Source organism: Sparus aurata, chromosome 7 (genome assembly GCF_900880675.1).
Source record: "Sparus aurata chromosome 7, fSpaAur1.1, whole genome shotgun sequence".
NCBI lineage: Eukaryota > Metazoa > Chordata > Actinopteri > Spariformes > Sparidae > Sparus > Sparus aurata.
Window position 1 is genome coordinate 35,433,697 of NC_044193.1, and position 15,195 is coordinate 35,448,891.

At 41.5% G+C, this 15,195-nt stretch overlaps 1 protein-coding gene across 1 annotated transcript; it reads left to right on the top strand.

Moving 5' to 3' along the window:
- The first annotated feature begins 1,210 nt into the window (after positions 1-1,210).
- ccdc22 (CCC complex scaffolding subunit CCDC22) lies at positions 1,211-14,985 on the top strand. Its single transcript, XM_030423907.1, has 16 exons — positions 1,211-1,697; positions 1,972-2,149; positions 3,526-3,658; positions 3,894-4,000; positions 7,120-7,204; positions 7,920-8,089; positions 8,326-8,541; positions 8,725-8,895; positions 9,337-9,456; positions 9,536-9,652; positions 9,733-9,834; positions 10,015-10,122; positions 13,434-13,529; positions 13,789-13,848; positions 13,939-14,013; positions 14,261-14,985. The coding sequence occupies exons 1-16, from the start codon at positions 1,648-1,650 to the stop codon at positions 14,372-14,374; spliced, it is 1,902 nt and encodes a 633-aa protein (XP_030279767.1). The 5' UTR covers positions 1,211-1,647; the 3' UTR covers positions 14,375-14,985.
- The last annotated feature ends 210 nt before the right edge of the window (positions 14,986-15,195 follow it).

Here is a 15,195-nt window from a genome sequence, read left to right on the forward strand (position 1 = left end):
GGTCAGCACCTTGCATGGCAGCCAGCGCCATCAGGGTATGAATGTATGTATGAACTACTGTAAGCCGCACTGGACAAAAGCGTCTGCTAAATGCCCTAAATGTAAATGTTCTGTTCTCGCTTTGTTATAGTAGCTGGCGATAGTGTACCCAAAGACTGACTGCCAAGTGTCATGCAGAGGAAAAAGATGAAGAAAACGCTGCAGTTACAGCTAACTGTTAGCTAGCTCGCGTGTGGCTGCTACTCACTGATTTCCTACTTTTTTTTGCAAAATCACGCTGAAAAGATATAATGACAAAAAAACATGGATAGGTAGGAAAAACACATGCATGTTGTTTTTGCAGGTGGAGGGTGAACCCTGGGATTAAAATGGCTAAAATAAAAAAGACAAGGTTGGGGTCAATTTAGAGTACCTTGCTATTTTCAGCATGTAGGTTGCTAGCACGAGGGTTGTTTGTTGTTTCATGTAAGCCCCCATGAACAGTGCCTGGCTTAGAGGCCGTGTAATTACCATGTCAGGAGATGCTCACTGGTCCAAAAACATGTTTTACGATGAGCATACATTGGGAAAGAAGCCACTTTTCAATGCCAGATGCAGTTTTTAAGTGTCCTGACCCCCATGACAGAGGAGAATGCTACCTGGAAAAGACACCTAATGACTGGCTTTGCCAACAGTCTACATTTCGTAGGTTAAGTCGTAGCACAAGTGCTTACTCAGACGCATATTAATGCCAGGTGTGAAGTGACAACAGAGCTGTCTAACTTGTGATTGAATCACTAAGGAAACATGTCAATACAAGATATGAACACGCCTCTTGGGGCTTTATTTCCATACTCACTTGCACACAGTCTAACGTTACACACTTCTGGAGAAAGACTGTTGTTCGCAGATTGTCAGTATTTGACGACTTAAGTGATGCAGGTTGCATCAGAGAAGGATGTTCAGGAGAAGGCGAACATTGTATTTAATAACAAATAAATGGACGGGCCTCGTGTCTAGAAAAGGGTCGACGTGTTGTTTTGGTTGTGAAGTGTCACACTTACACATATAAAAAGACTGCTGTCAACACCATGCTGCTTACTTACAGATTTACAGTTTACACGTCTGTCTGACAGTTAACTATCCAGCACGTTTCCGGTCATGAGATTGTCTCCTTTGGTGCATGCTGGGAAGTGTATTCCTCGGTTGCTCAGCTTCTATTTGTTCTGCTCGACAGTAATCGAGATGAAACTCTACCTCCCAGAAACACTGCTGCTCGGTTCCCTCAGGACTTCATTTCCACACCGAACAAGACAGACAAATGTCAGAATTGTTACATTAGTAGGAGATAGTCACTGTTAGGTTCAGTTTGTAGGGGGAAGACATTTTCCGTTTTACCTGAAGCTTGTTCGGAGCAAGGCGTTCAAGTGCACCGGAGCATTGCAATGGATATTTGTGTTTGTTCAGCTATTAGTAGCTAGCTCAGTTCCCAAGTTAACGCTAGCTAACAAGATGGAAGCTAGTTCTCCTGCCTGCCTTCATCCATGGAAAACCCTCACTAATTAAAGCTAATTAGATGTTATTAGATGACTCTGCTAGCATCAGATGTTCTGCTATAATCCTGTCTGTTAGCTAGTAGCTGTTGTGTCAGAGGAACTCGGAAGAACGATGGAAGAAGTTGACAACATTTTGATTCACGCCCTCAGACAAGTCGGCACGTAAGTAACAAGCGCGTTTAGCAAATGTAATGTTGTGTATAATACCATCTTCACTGTACGTTTTTGAAATGATTCGTTAGCTGACAAATGTGCAGCTGGTGGTTAGCAACATGGCCGTCTGTCAGACACCCTACAAGTCAGCCCGTCATCATATGATCGCAGACGTACAGCGTCCCTGTGTGGATTAATGTAGGCACATTTGTGAACTTGCATGGAATAAAACACAACAAATTGTGTAACTGGTAGTAAAAAATACTTGTATTGTGATCTACAGAGAGGTGGGTGAGGACATTGACAGCGTGAAACAGTTTAGCAGTGAGCTGATCGTGGAGGCAGTGGTCAGATGTGTCCGGGTGATCGAGCCAAGCCTGGGCAGTGTGCTGCCCACCTCGCTTCCTCCAGGGATGTCTGCACGCTTCAGAGTGGGCATGAGCCTGGCACAGGCCTGTCAGGTGAGACCCTTCCCAGCTCTAACCCACACTTGGGATGGACTAAATGTACTTGATCAGAACCTCTTGTCAGTCTTTGAATAGGATGGATGAATGAAGGCGCCAGCACCCTGGAGAACAATAACAGTATTTCCTTAACACTTAACACTTAATCTCAAAGGAAAAGTTCAGGCAAAAATAAAAAATTCAGTCATTATCTACGCACCCCTATGTAAGAGGAAAGTTAGTTGAAGTTTCATAGTCCACAAAACATTTTTGGAGCTTCACAGTAGAACTGCATTACAGCATCCTTCTGTACAATTGAAGTAGCAGGGAACACATTTTAAAATGCTGAAAATTAAGTGAATCAAAGATAGAGAAATGGCTCCATTCAGCTCACCCAGTGTGATCAAAGTCTCTGAAAGCCCCAGGATCTCAAATTGATTTGAAAAGACATTATTTGCACCCTTAATGCACGGTACAGTGAAGATTTGGGGTCAAAAGGGGATGTATACAACATCTTGTAAAATCAGTTTGGGATCTTGGGGCTACCAGAGACTTGGATTGGATTTTGCTGGTCATCAGGTCACTCTGACCTCACAATACACATTTTTGACCATTACTCAACAATCATAATAGGATAATAGAATACAGTTATGAAGTTATGATGTTGTATCCTACATTTTAATCCAAAAGGTCAAAGGTCAATTTTACTGTGACAGCACAATGTAATGCAAAAAGTATTTTCTGGTCATTACTCAACACCATAACTCAGAGCAGCAACTTGCCTGGGCCATGGAGGCATACGACCACAAGGTGGTATTTCCATCTGCTTCAGTTGTTCAGAAGAATGCTCCAAAACTGTTTTACTGTAACGCTCCAGAAATGTCTTGTGGACTAAAAACTTCACCTGACTTTCCATGAGCATAGGGATAAGTAGATAATTAAATTAATGGTTGAAAGGTAGGAACACTTGGTGTAAATCTGCAGTGCACACAAATAGTTCTGTACACAGCAACCTCAACAAGAACAATCTATATTTGTCATAAGTTGACCTAAAGAGGAAATTACTGTGAGAACAGCCTGCCGTTAGAGTTAAGGTGGAATGTTGGCTGAATCTTGATCTTGAAAGCAGTGAAAAATCTTGACTCAAAGTCCACTCACGTGGTCACTCAAAAAGTGTATTTCACACAGTTGTAAATCACAACTGAGCACACTACACCACAGTGAAAGACCCTGACATGTGTAAGCTCTGGAAAAAGGTATAAGTGCACCTGGAGTTAGGAAAGTTTTTTTTATAATCAAATGCTTGTAATATATTGTGTAAGTACCTGTTCGATGGAAGCTTTGCCTGTAGTCCCGAAGTTGTTTGGCTAATATGTCAAACTGTTGGTTTCCAGGATATTGGTTATAAAGGAGAGATTGGCTACCAGACGTTCCTGTACAGCAATGAGCCAGAGATCCGCTCCCTGCTCATGTTCTTGGTGGAAAAGCTGCCAAGAGAACATGCAGAGGCCTCAGACCAGCCAACAGGTATACAGAACAGACGGAAAGAAATACTGTACTGTTACACTGTCATGTGTTGTCATTATGAAAGATATATATATAGTTGTCTAAAGTTGTTAAGTTGTTGAGTAAGGCTGTCATTACACAGTCCTACAGAAATGAGGAAGTGCTGTTATTTCTCTAGATGACGTTGGCATGGCAGTGCATGTTGTTATCATATCTTATTTGACGAGTCATCCCAAGCCCTCTTCTCGTTCTGAAGGTAAATCGGTGGTCCTCCAGAGAGCCATCGCTGCTGCTATCAAAGCCCAGCTAGCTGTGACCTGGCTGCCCTCAAACTGCAGACTCCCACTGCATGGTGAAACACAAGTAAACTCTTTAGAATTGCATTTTGATGTCTTAAAACGCTTTGATATTTGGGAATGTCTCAAGTCAATCAACAGAATTTGGAGAGTGAGTGATCCACGCTAATTAGACTAACTACATAAATAATGTTTCCAGTTTATTCTTCAGTTTGTCCGTTTGTCATGCAACTAATTACACTTCTACTCAAGACCAAGTGAGAATTTTTGCACTTGAGTCCAACAGAGATATCAAGGAAATATTCAAACTTTAGGGCTAGCTAAAATCATATTTTTAACATCAGTATGGAAAGATATCTAGACATATATAGTGGTTGCTCTTTCAGATGTGCATATCATCAAAGATGCTGTTGAGACTATTGGCCTTGATGGAGATCGACAATGGTAGAAACTGTTAAATAATAAATGTCTGCTTGTGTAGCTGACCCCAATCTGTTGTCTTTGCTAATTGTCTTGATTGTTCAAAAACTAAAACTGTAGGAAAAATACTTTTATCTATACCGAAACAACTAAGAAGTTATAGTGTCATTTTTTTTCCATCACATAAGAAAACAAAAAAACACAGACAGTGCCTATAAAAAGTGTACTCCATCTTGGAAGTTTTCCCCTTTTATTGCTTTTACAAATGGAATCATGGTCAATATAATTTGGCTTTTTTGACCTCAATTTTTTTTTAAATCTCTTTAAAGGAGAACTTCGGTCGATTTAAACATGCAGCTTCATTGCTCAAGCTACCCTTGACTTGCCAGTACCGAAGACGCAAACACATTTGGTCCAGCCATTACAGAGCTCCGTGAACGGAGACTTAGCATTGAACGCTAACAGCATGGGGTCAGAACTTCACACTGTGTTTTAACCGTCTTAACATGCTCCACATCTCACACCAGAAGTTATGCAACATCAGCAGACACCTTAGCACACAGCACTGTAGCGTGTATGACTCAAAATGAATAAAAAAGTAGTTAAAACAGTGTGTTTGTGCAAGCAGCTACTTACCTGTTTGTTGACATCCGTGTGTTCCGGTAGCTAGACCAAACTAGTCAATCCGTCGAGCGTGCACTTACTCCCTCACTGGCGGAGACGGAAATGTAATCCAGCATTTTCGTGTTTATGTTCATAATGTACATGTCCATGTTACAGCCTGTCATGAGCCATGAGCCTTACAATAGCCTGTTAAACCTGTTAAGTGCACACTCGATGGATATACTAGTTTGGTCTAGCTACCGGAACACACGGATGTCAACAAACAGGTAAGTAGCTGCTTGCACAAACACACTGTTTTAACTACTTTTTTATTCAGTTTGAGTCATACACGCTACAGTGCTGTGTGCTAAGGTGTCTGCTGGTGTTGCATACCTTTTGGTGTGAGATGTGGAGCATGTTAAGACGCTTAAAACACAGTGTAAAGTTCTGACCCCATGCTGTTAGCGTTCAATGCTAAGTCTCCGTTCACGGAGCTCTGTAATGGCTGGACCAAATGTGTTCGCGTCTTCGGTACTGGCAAGTCAAGGGTAGCTTGAGCAATGAAGCTGCATGTTTAAATCGACCGAAGTTCTCCTTTAATGTCAAAGTGATTTCTTCAAAGTAATGTCAGTGTGTTTGTCTGATGGAATGAGTGGAACACATACTACTTTATAAAAGAAAAAGTTTATGAAGTGTGGTTCAAATATAAATTTTCTGTATTATGGGTCTTCTGAAAATGTGACCAAAGTGCCTGGTCAAAAATATACATATAGTAATTGTAGTATTCGGTTAAATGTCCCTCAGACATTTTTACTTTAATTAGGCACTGATAGCCATCCACAAGCTTCTGGTAGTCCTCTGGCTGAATTTTTAACCACATGCCAAACACGTGACAGAATTGGTGAAGTTCAATTGAATTTGTTGGCTTCCTGGCACAGACTTGTTTCTTCAGCACAGTCAACATGTTCTCGATGGGGTTCAAGTCAGGACTTTGGGAAGTCCATTCCAAAACCTCAATTCTAGCTTGATTTGTCCATTCCTTTAACACTTTTGATGTGTGTTTGGGATCATTGTCCTGTTGGAACACCCAACTGCACCCAAGAGCCAATCTTCTGCTGATGATTTGAGGTTTTTCCTTAAGAATTTGGAGATAATCCTCCTTCTTCATCATTCCATTGACTGTATTTAGAGCAGCAGATCCACTGGCAGCAAAACAGACCCACAGCATGATACTGCCAGCACCATGCTTGACAGTAGCTTTGGTGTTCTTGGGGTTAAAGGCCTAACTTTTTTTGCTGCTCATTGTAGTCAAACAACTCAGTTTAAGTTTCATGTGACCACAGAGTTTTCCTCCAGAAGGTTTTCACTTTGTCCATGTGACCAGCAACAAACTTCAGTCGAGCTTTAAGGTGCTGCATCTGGATCAAGAGCTTCGTCCTTTCACAGCAGCCTCTCAGCTCATGTTGATGCAAAACACATTTGACTGTGGACACTGACAGCTGTCTTCCAGCAGCTTCTAATTCATTGTGGACTTGCTTGGTTGACTCTTGACCATCCTGACCAGTTTTCTCTCAGCAGCAGATGAATTGTTCCTGATCATTGCAGTGACACAACTTTACTTGTACTTTACTTACACACTGTTTGTACAGTTGATCTTGGGATCTGTAACTGCTTTGGAATGGTCCCAAGTGACTTAACTGACTTGTTCAAATGTATAATTTGTTCTTTCAGATCAATGCTGAGCTCTTTAGACTTCCCCATTGAAGTGTTTATGGCTGAGTGTAGTAGGTGTATTAAAATGGGTCCAGAAAAGATACCAGCTGTCAGCAGTCAGAATCACTCATACCAAAATTGGTATGACACAACTTTTTATAATCACCACAATTGGTCATTCAGTTTGTTGTATGTATATTTTTGAGCCAGCAGATTTGGTCACATTATCAGAAAACCTATAATAAATTCATTAATAAATTACATTTCTGTGACAAATTCCAGTGTGTTCCACTCATTCCATCACCGAAAAATGACAGCTGTAAAAAAATCATTGGATGTCGAGACTGCCATGATATCCATGTCCATTGTGTGTGCAAACTTTTGACCTCGACTGTGTTTCACTCAGACAGAGACTGTTATTTCTAACAATTGAACTTTTTTCCTGTTTAGAGTCCAGCATCATTGCAGTGCTTCCATGTGCAGCCTCTCAGTTTACCCCAGTGCACTCAAGGCCTAGGAAAGAAGCAGCTGAAGGGTAGGCCTCATACTACATACTGCTATATGTCTAATGTTAAAAGATTCACAGCAACTTCCCTTAACATTGTCATGTAATTTGTGAATAACTATTTTGGGCATCTGTGGATGTTTCAAAAACTCTTCCTTATTTTTCATGTTGATATCATTTTAGTTTCACTAGTGAAAAATGTGTCAGAATGTTCTCATATGGAGGCTCGATGTGATCTTATGGCCAGACTAGAAGCTAGCCCGTCTGTTTTTATGGAATGATGCAGGAGAGGACAAAGCTCCATCAAAGTTGTTTGGCCAAACAGTCTTTTCAGTACGGGCCGCAAATTACTGGAACTGCCTTCCTATTGAACTTAGAGAAAGCACCAGCTATCTATCATTGAAAACAAAACTTAAGAGATGGATTAAAAACAACAAAAACTGCAATCATCAATAACTGTCCTGCTTCATCTTAAGTGCTTTCTTGTACTGCACTTATTTTTTTATTTTTATTTTTCATGTCTCTTTTCTATCTTTCTCTTTTTGCTTTCTATCCTTCTTGAATTTTTATTTTTATTTTTGTATTTTTTTTCTTTCCCACTAACCTGCCAAGGGACTACAGATGAAAATGAGCTTTTTTGCTAACTCTGGCATATTTACATTTTGAGTGTAAACTGAAAATGCCAATTGATGTGCATTGTCCCTTTTAAACAAACAAATATGTTTCTGTGCTGTGTGTATTTCAGAGATGAAGGACTACCAGCGGGACATCCTTCCTCCTGTGACCGCGCAGCCTTCCCATCATGCCTCTGTAGTGGCGTCCATACTGGAGCAGCACACAGCTGAACTGAGTGCTGCTCAGGAGTGGGACATCGAGTGGAACAGTCAGGGACTTCTGTCGCGCCTCACACCACAGGCAAATCAAATGAGTTTATTACTGCACTGTCATTGCTGAAAATGTTGTGAAAGCAAGTAGCAGGGTGTAGTTACCTGTGATAGCTTCAGTGTAATGTCCTTAAGAACCACAGTAAAATGTTGAAATGTGTCTTTATGGACTCAGCCACTCCAAAGAAGCAACAGTTATTTCTGTGAGACTAGTGAATCCAAGGTTAAAGCTTCCCATGTTGAATGAGTGTGTCTGTTGTTGAAAAGGAGTATCGCTGCAGGAAACAGACCCGGCTGCACAAACGCATCGTGGAGCAACTGCGCTCTGCTGTGCTGCCCTCTCCTGAAAGTGCCTTTGGCGGTCCTTCCTCCACCTCTGACTTGTCGGAGCTACTGCAGGCCTTCAGATGCACTGCCCCCTCTGACCACATTCTGACCAAGGGCACCCATTTCACCCACACCCAGAAGTTCACCTTCACACAGGTGAGGAGCACAATGCCAAAATATGACTCAGCTGAAAGGAATTGTCCCTGCAGGAAGAGTTTAATGGTGTGTCTGTTTGTGTGTGTGTGTGTGTGTGTGTGTGTGTGTGTGTGTGTGTGTGTGTGTGTGTGTGTGTGTCTGTGTCTGTGTCTGTGTGTGTGTGTGTGTGTGTGTGTGTGTCAGGAGGCAGCAGCAGTAACCAGCTCTACACCCACTGGGCTCCAGTCAGAGAGTGATATCCAGCTCCGTCAGCAGGAGGAGCTGACATCAGTCCAGCAACAGTTCCAGCAGCTCTGCAGTGATGTTGACCAGCTGGCAGCAGACATGAAGCACATGTGTGTCACTCATACACAGGTAACACACACACTCATAAGCTTTTTTGAGTGTTTAAAATGTTACTTTATTTATATATTTTACAATTTAAGTTCGTTTTTTCAATTGACTTTTTCTTCTAAAGTTCTTCTATGTGCTGATGATTCCTAGTTGTGTGGCAAAATAATAATCCTTTCAATTGTTTTATTTTACATTTAATTTCTATTTGGAATTTGAATTATGACTAAGAATATCATCCGTACAGAGGATGCTCTGTATGAGCGGATGCAGCTGAGTGGGGAAAGGGAGATGGGAGATACAGTTGTCTGGATTCTGTCTGTTGGCCCACAGTTTCAGACCTGTCTGTTCATGCACCCTCTGAAACAATTGCATTTTTAGTAATTGTAGATTTGAGCATCTATTACAGCAGGCACAATGTCCAGCAGGAGCACAATAGCACAATGTACATGTGTTTTGGTGCAGGTGTTGGATGAGCTGAAGCAGAGAGAGCTGGGAAACTGTGAAAAAGAGGAGAGGATGCAGGTGAAAAAGAAAACAATCAACCTTTTGCCAGATGCAGACAACAACCTGCTGAAGCTTCAGGTAGGAGGGCTGAGGGGCAAATCATCAAAGCAGGTATTGTGCTCAGATTTAGTACAAACCTGTGGGTTTCTTGCTCCAGGCTCTGGTGGAGTCTAGTGCCAAACGGGTGGTAAACCTGGCCTCTCAGTGGGAAAAACACCGCGCTCCACTCATTGACGAGCACCGCAGACTCAAAGAAATCTGCAGCAACCAAGAGGTAAGTAGAGTCTTAAAACAGGTTTGTGGCTTAATTTTGGTCCAGTGAAAATGCATTATGATTCTGCTCATTCTCCTCAGCTGGAATCATCCAGAAAGCTGTCTGAAATCAAGTCTTTACATGACAAAATCCGCGTGTCTACTGAGGAGGCGAAGAAGAAGGAAGACGTATACAAACAACTGGTATGGACTGGATTTATGCATTTGTTTGGAAAGCAGGCTGATTCTTATTAGTAGGTTGCAGTAGGAAGAATTATGCTGTTGTAGTGTTGTTTGAAATTCTACAGGACGTTAGGAGCTGCACAGTCAGGTGTCTTTTGGCTAAATGTACTAATGTTTTACGCTTGTTCTCTTCCAACGCAGGTTACAGAGTTAGAAAATCTTCCTCAGGATGCGTCTCGGTCGGCATACACACAGAGGATTCTGGAGATTGTCAGCAACATCAAAAAACAGAAGGAGGAAATTACAAAGGTACATCTGAAAGCAAATGATGCACACAATTCATACATGAAGAAAGCAAGGAAATACAGGGCTCGTCGGATGAGCTGAACTGGAGACACACGGGACGTATTCTGACAACTTAAGTGAGAGAACCACTAATCCTCTGTGCAGCAGTGTAAGGGCTCAGACACACTAGCAACAGTTAAATTCAGTGGAGTTAAAAGAACTGATCACCAAAATATGAAATTCAGCAATTTTCTACCCTCCTGCATGCTGATTCAAAGGAGTTAAGTTTCATAGACCACAAAACATTTCCAGAGCTTCACAGGAAAACAGTGTTGCAGCGTTCTACACAACTGAAAAAACTTTCAGAACAATGTCTTCATACAGCTCCTCCAGTGTAATCTAGGGGTGGGCGATACTGCAAATTTTGGTATCGATCTGATACCAAGTAGTTACAGTATCCAGTATTGCCGATACTGATACTGATACTTTTTACTTGAAAATTCCTGATCATGATAATGATAATGATAAAACACAGGACAAAGATTTTAGCCAAATAAGAAAATTATATTTAACTTAATTAAATCTACTAGTGCAGTGCCCGTAAGAAAAGTGTACTCCTATAAAAAAGAGGGAGGTTAAGCAGCTTTTTCATGGATGGCCAAATGAGGCTGTGTTTGAAGGTGGGACATCAGGGATATTCAGGTTTGTTGTGAAATCCGATATTCCAGGGTATAATTGGCTGTTTTTGACTATTTTTGATTTTGCCATTATATTTCACCCTAAAAACTATTTACTTGGTGTCATTATTTTCAGCACAACCTCACATGTGTGACTGTACAGTTCTTTTTTCATTTTGACATACTGTATTAACACAATGGACCTAAAATCACAAAAAAAAACATTATATCTGAGTAGAAAAAGTTAGATTTCTTTACTGTGAAAACCACAAATATGTTTAACAAACCATTTTTTAATTTTTTTTTTTACTTATAATGCAAATATAAATTGTTGTTTGCTAAATATGTGCATACATTTAAAAAATGTACAAAGTTATATGTAACTATTTACATTTAAATGCAGGCAATGCTCAGGTCTGCCTGAGCTCCTTCCAGCTGAATGAAGAGCTGCACTGCCTGCTCCACATTCAGCTTCTCCTCATTCTGACTCATTAAACAAAAAACCGACTCCACTACACACTAAACACACTACACCAAACACTACATAACACACTAACTACACACTCCAAACACGCTAAATGTCACAAATCTCTCAACTCTCAATATCGCTGTCTGTACACCGACCGTCGTTGCCTGTCAATCATCCGCCTAGGTCCCTCCCACAACTTCCTGTTCCTCAACAACCAAACTTGCTGCTTGGACACTTTCGTGACAAAAGCCCGTTTTTACCGTTTCTTCTGCACCAGACACAAAGCAAACGTGACGGCAATGTTCGCGAAAAAGCGTGGCGGACATTATTTACCCTAAGTCCGGATTTGGACGTGTCGATGCTTCCGGTCCCTCTCTTCGGGAGGTGGGCCGAACATCCACAGATTCCGATTCCACTTTGTTGTCCATGCGTCTCCGGATCTCCTCAGACCCAAACAGACTCGGTCCGGACTCGTTTAATCTCATTAATCCACAACAGTCAGTTTAGATGCACAGAACAGAACGGGACCGAACCGCCGGCAAAATCCTGGTCCAGCTCGCGCCGCTGCAGGTATAAATCTGCTTGTTTCTTAAGGTGGGGGGGTCGTGGTGGGCTCTGCAGTGATTGGCTCTGGTGCACACGTGACTGTGGTGGCTCCAGTGGACAATGCTCGTGGAATTTGTAAAGCATTTATGAAATAATTTATTAACGGTATCATTGCAGTCCAAACAAATGCGAAATAGCACACCCTTCAACCACGCAGCAGCCATGTTGAAACTCTCAGGTCAGTCTGATCCTGATCCGCAAAGATATTTGAGGAACACACACACACACACACACACACAGACACAGACACAGACACAGACACACACACACACACAGACAGACAGAGGTTATTTGCTTTTATAGAGAGATCTCCATGTAGCCTAAATAGAAATACTGATGTTCCTTCAACAGATACACAAAGGGGTTATTATATTCTGCCATATTCAAACTTCAGGTTTGAGGTAGGCTCTATATCAATATAAGTATATATTTTTGAGTTCCAGTTCCAGTGAACCTGAGTGAGCGGAGTGAGAGAAGTGAAGAGGAGCGCTGCGCTCACACAAACTCTGTGAAGAAATACGAGTGATTTGCTGAATTTATAGAAGAGAAACTACAACAAAAATATCGATCTCATCACGCTAGTATCGACCCGATACCAATACTCACCTCTGTATCGATACTATCGATATTTGGATCAATCCGCCCACCCCTAGTGTAATCCAAGTGTAGCACAGAAGCCTACAGCCTTTTTAAAGGTGAAATATTCACTGTAGCTGCTAAGCTGGACCCCCTCTGAAGGGTGTGCACAAGCATCAGGGTGAGAAAGACATCTTTTCAGATCAATTTGAGATCTCAGGGCCTATGGAGACTTGGATTACACCAACATCTAACATTTTTAATTGACTTTGGCAAATTGAGAGTCTGTTTAGGTCCGCCGATTTGCCGCCTCCGAGGGTCCACTTATTTCCACCTCACCTGTTAGTTGAGCAACTGGACAGCCGCTGAGATCCGGGAGATGCTAGCTTCTCCTGGATCTCTAGCTGTTTCGTTGTGTTAGCTTGTTGTTGTAGCGCAAGCTAGAAACGGTCGCTACTTTCAAAGTAAAAGTGCCCCGCTAAGAACCCAGTTCTAAACTACAATGGGGTGCAATGTAAAGCTCTTATTTTGAAGACAAATTTGTTGTCAACTGTTCCCAGCCCAACTTCGAGCTTCATGTCACGTCACATGTTTACTCGATGAATATTAGCCTCCGTTTTAGAAAGCCGATCACAGCAGCTATCTCATATCACCTAGCCAAAGATACGGCCCCAATAAACACTGTACAACATGAGGGATTAAAGGATTCCCTCTCATCTTGGAGACTAATTATTATTTTTTTTCTTTTGTAAAAATCATTTCTCATCCAATGATAGAACTTGAACAAAACAAAAAAAATACTACATACTATACTGCCATACTACAATGTTTTTTTACTCATCAGTGCAATAAACATTTTGTGAAAAAATCGTGCCAGAGAATCGTGATCTCAATTCTAAGCAAAAAAATCGTGATTCACATTTTTCCCAGAATCGTGCAGCCCTAACGTGTGCTGTGGATCATGTGTAATGTCCCCCATCATCAACAGTGTGATCGCTTTGTTGCAGATTTTGTCCGACACTAAGGAGCTCCAGAAAGAGATCAACAGCCTGACAGGAAAGCTGGACAGGACGTTTGCTGTTACTGATGAGCTGGTCTTTAAGGTATCAGAGGGTGTCTTTAACAAACTCTTGTAACATTCTGTTTTAAATGTTGATGAAGGTTCTCAGTCATCCAGTCATGGTAATTCTAAGTGCTGCATCGTAGTTAACTGGATGTGTTTCAGTTTCTTGAAGATGTTTCACCTCTCATCCAAGAGGCTTCTTCAGTTCTTACCAACTAGAGGGGAGTTGCAGGATTTTAATCTCTGTGAATTCATGATATTCAGATAAATGAAAACTGCTTTTTCATTGTCATTTGTAGGACGCCAAAAGAGATGAATCTGTCCGCAAATCCTATAAGTACCTCGCTGCCCTGCATGAGGTATGTCATCATGTTTGTGTTTCTTCTGTTTGATCCTATGTGTTGCTCTCATCAGAGAATTTATTATGTGCCATCTTTCTCCTTCTGTAGAACTGCAATCAGCTGATCCAAACCATCGAGGACACCGGTACGATTTTGAGAGAGATCCGAGATCTAGAGGAGCAGGTAGAACTGACAGTTTTTATTCTTCCATCATCACGTCACACTTGCCAACAGTTTGTGAAATACCCGTTTGCTGTGTTACAGAATTTGACAGGATTTTAGTATTCTCACTTTTTTTTATGTCTTCAAGTGTGACAGCCAACATGTGTATTTCTCCAAATCTCAAGGCAATTAAGATGCAGCAGCTCATGTTCAGAGGTTTACAGCAGAGTTTATTACATTTTTCACTAACATCTTAAATGGTCCACAGATCGAGACAGAAAACGGCAACAAAACAGTGGCTAACCTGGAGAGGATCCTGGACGACTACAGAGCTATTCGACAGGAGAACTCTGCGCTCGCTGCCAAAGTGAGAGAAGGCTGAAGGAGGCGCTGCTCTGCTCCACCCTGCCTGCTGAGGCTGAAGCTGTGGGACAAGCCTGGAGCTGTAGATGGGAACAGAACTCCAGATTTCTCACCGAGGACTCTGATGTTCATTAACACCGCCCTCTGTTGCCATTGGAGACCTGCTTTTCTTCAGAAAGCAAGCAGATTTTTGTACTGTGGAACTAACCTGACATTTTAATGCACAACCTGTGGATGGATGAAGATGAGAATTATTTTTTGATTTCAAACTGATTTCTACAGCCAAATGTGCTCTCTGAGAGTCCGTGCACTGGTTTGATTGCTCTGTGCCCAAATGAAACATGATACTTGACAGCAGAAGGTGCTGTCAGCGCTTTTCTCTTCAAATGTAAACTCATTCACACTGATCCATGACAGATTTTCATGATATCTCAAATCTTTGACTCTTTTTTTCAATTTTGATTACAGGAATCATTCTGCCATTTTCAGACATTAGCAGTTTGGTGTCTGATTTATTTTGAATTGTACATGTCGAGTGAATGGCATATGAATGTTGTCGAGCCCCATCAGCAAAGTATTGTTGTATATATGGTACCAGCTTAAATAAAGATGCCTTACAGACTTGAAAAACAGCATTTATTGTAATTCTCAGTGATGCTGGTGATGGTGAGTGTGGACCTGCAGTGATCTAGATGATCTGCACCCCATCACAGTGGTGCTCAGCTGCACTGGTAATGTACTCTGTATGTATTACACTGAATTAATACCGGGTATTGTTTACATCTTATTCTTTTTAACTTCACTTCAGTGGTGGCAATTTTAGATTTAATAGGTATTCCA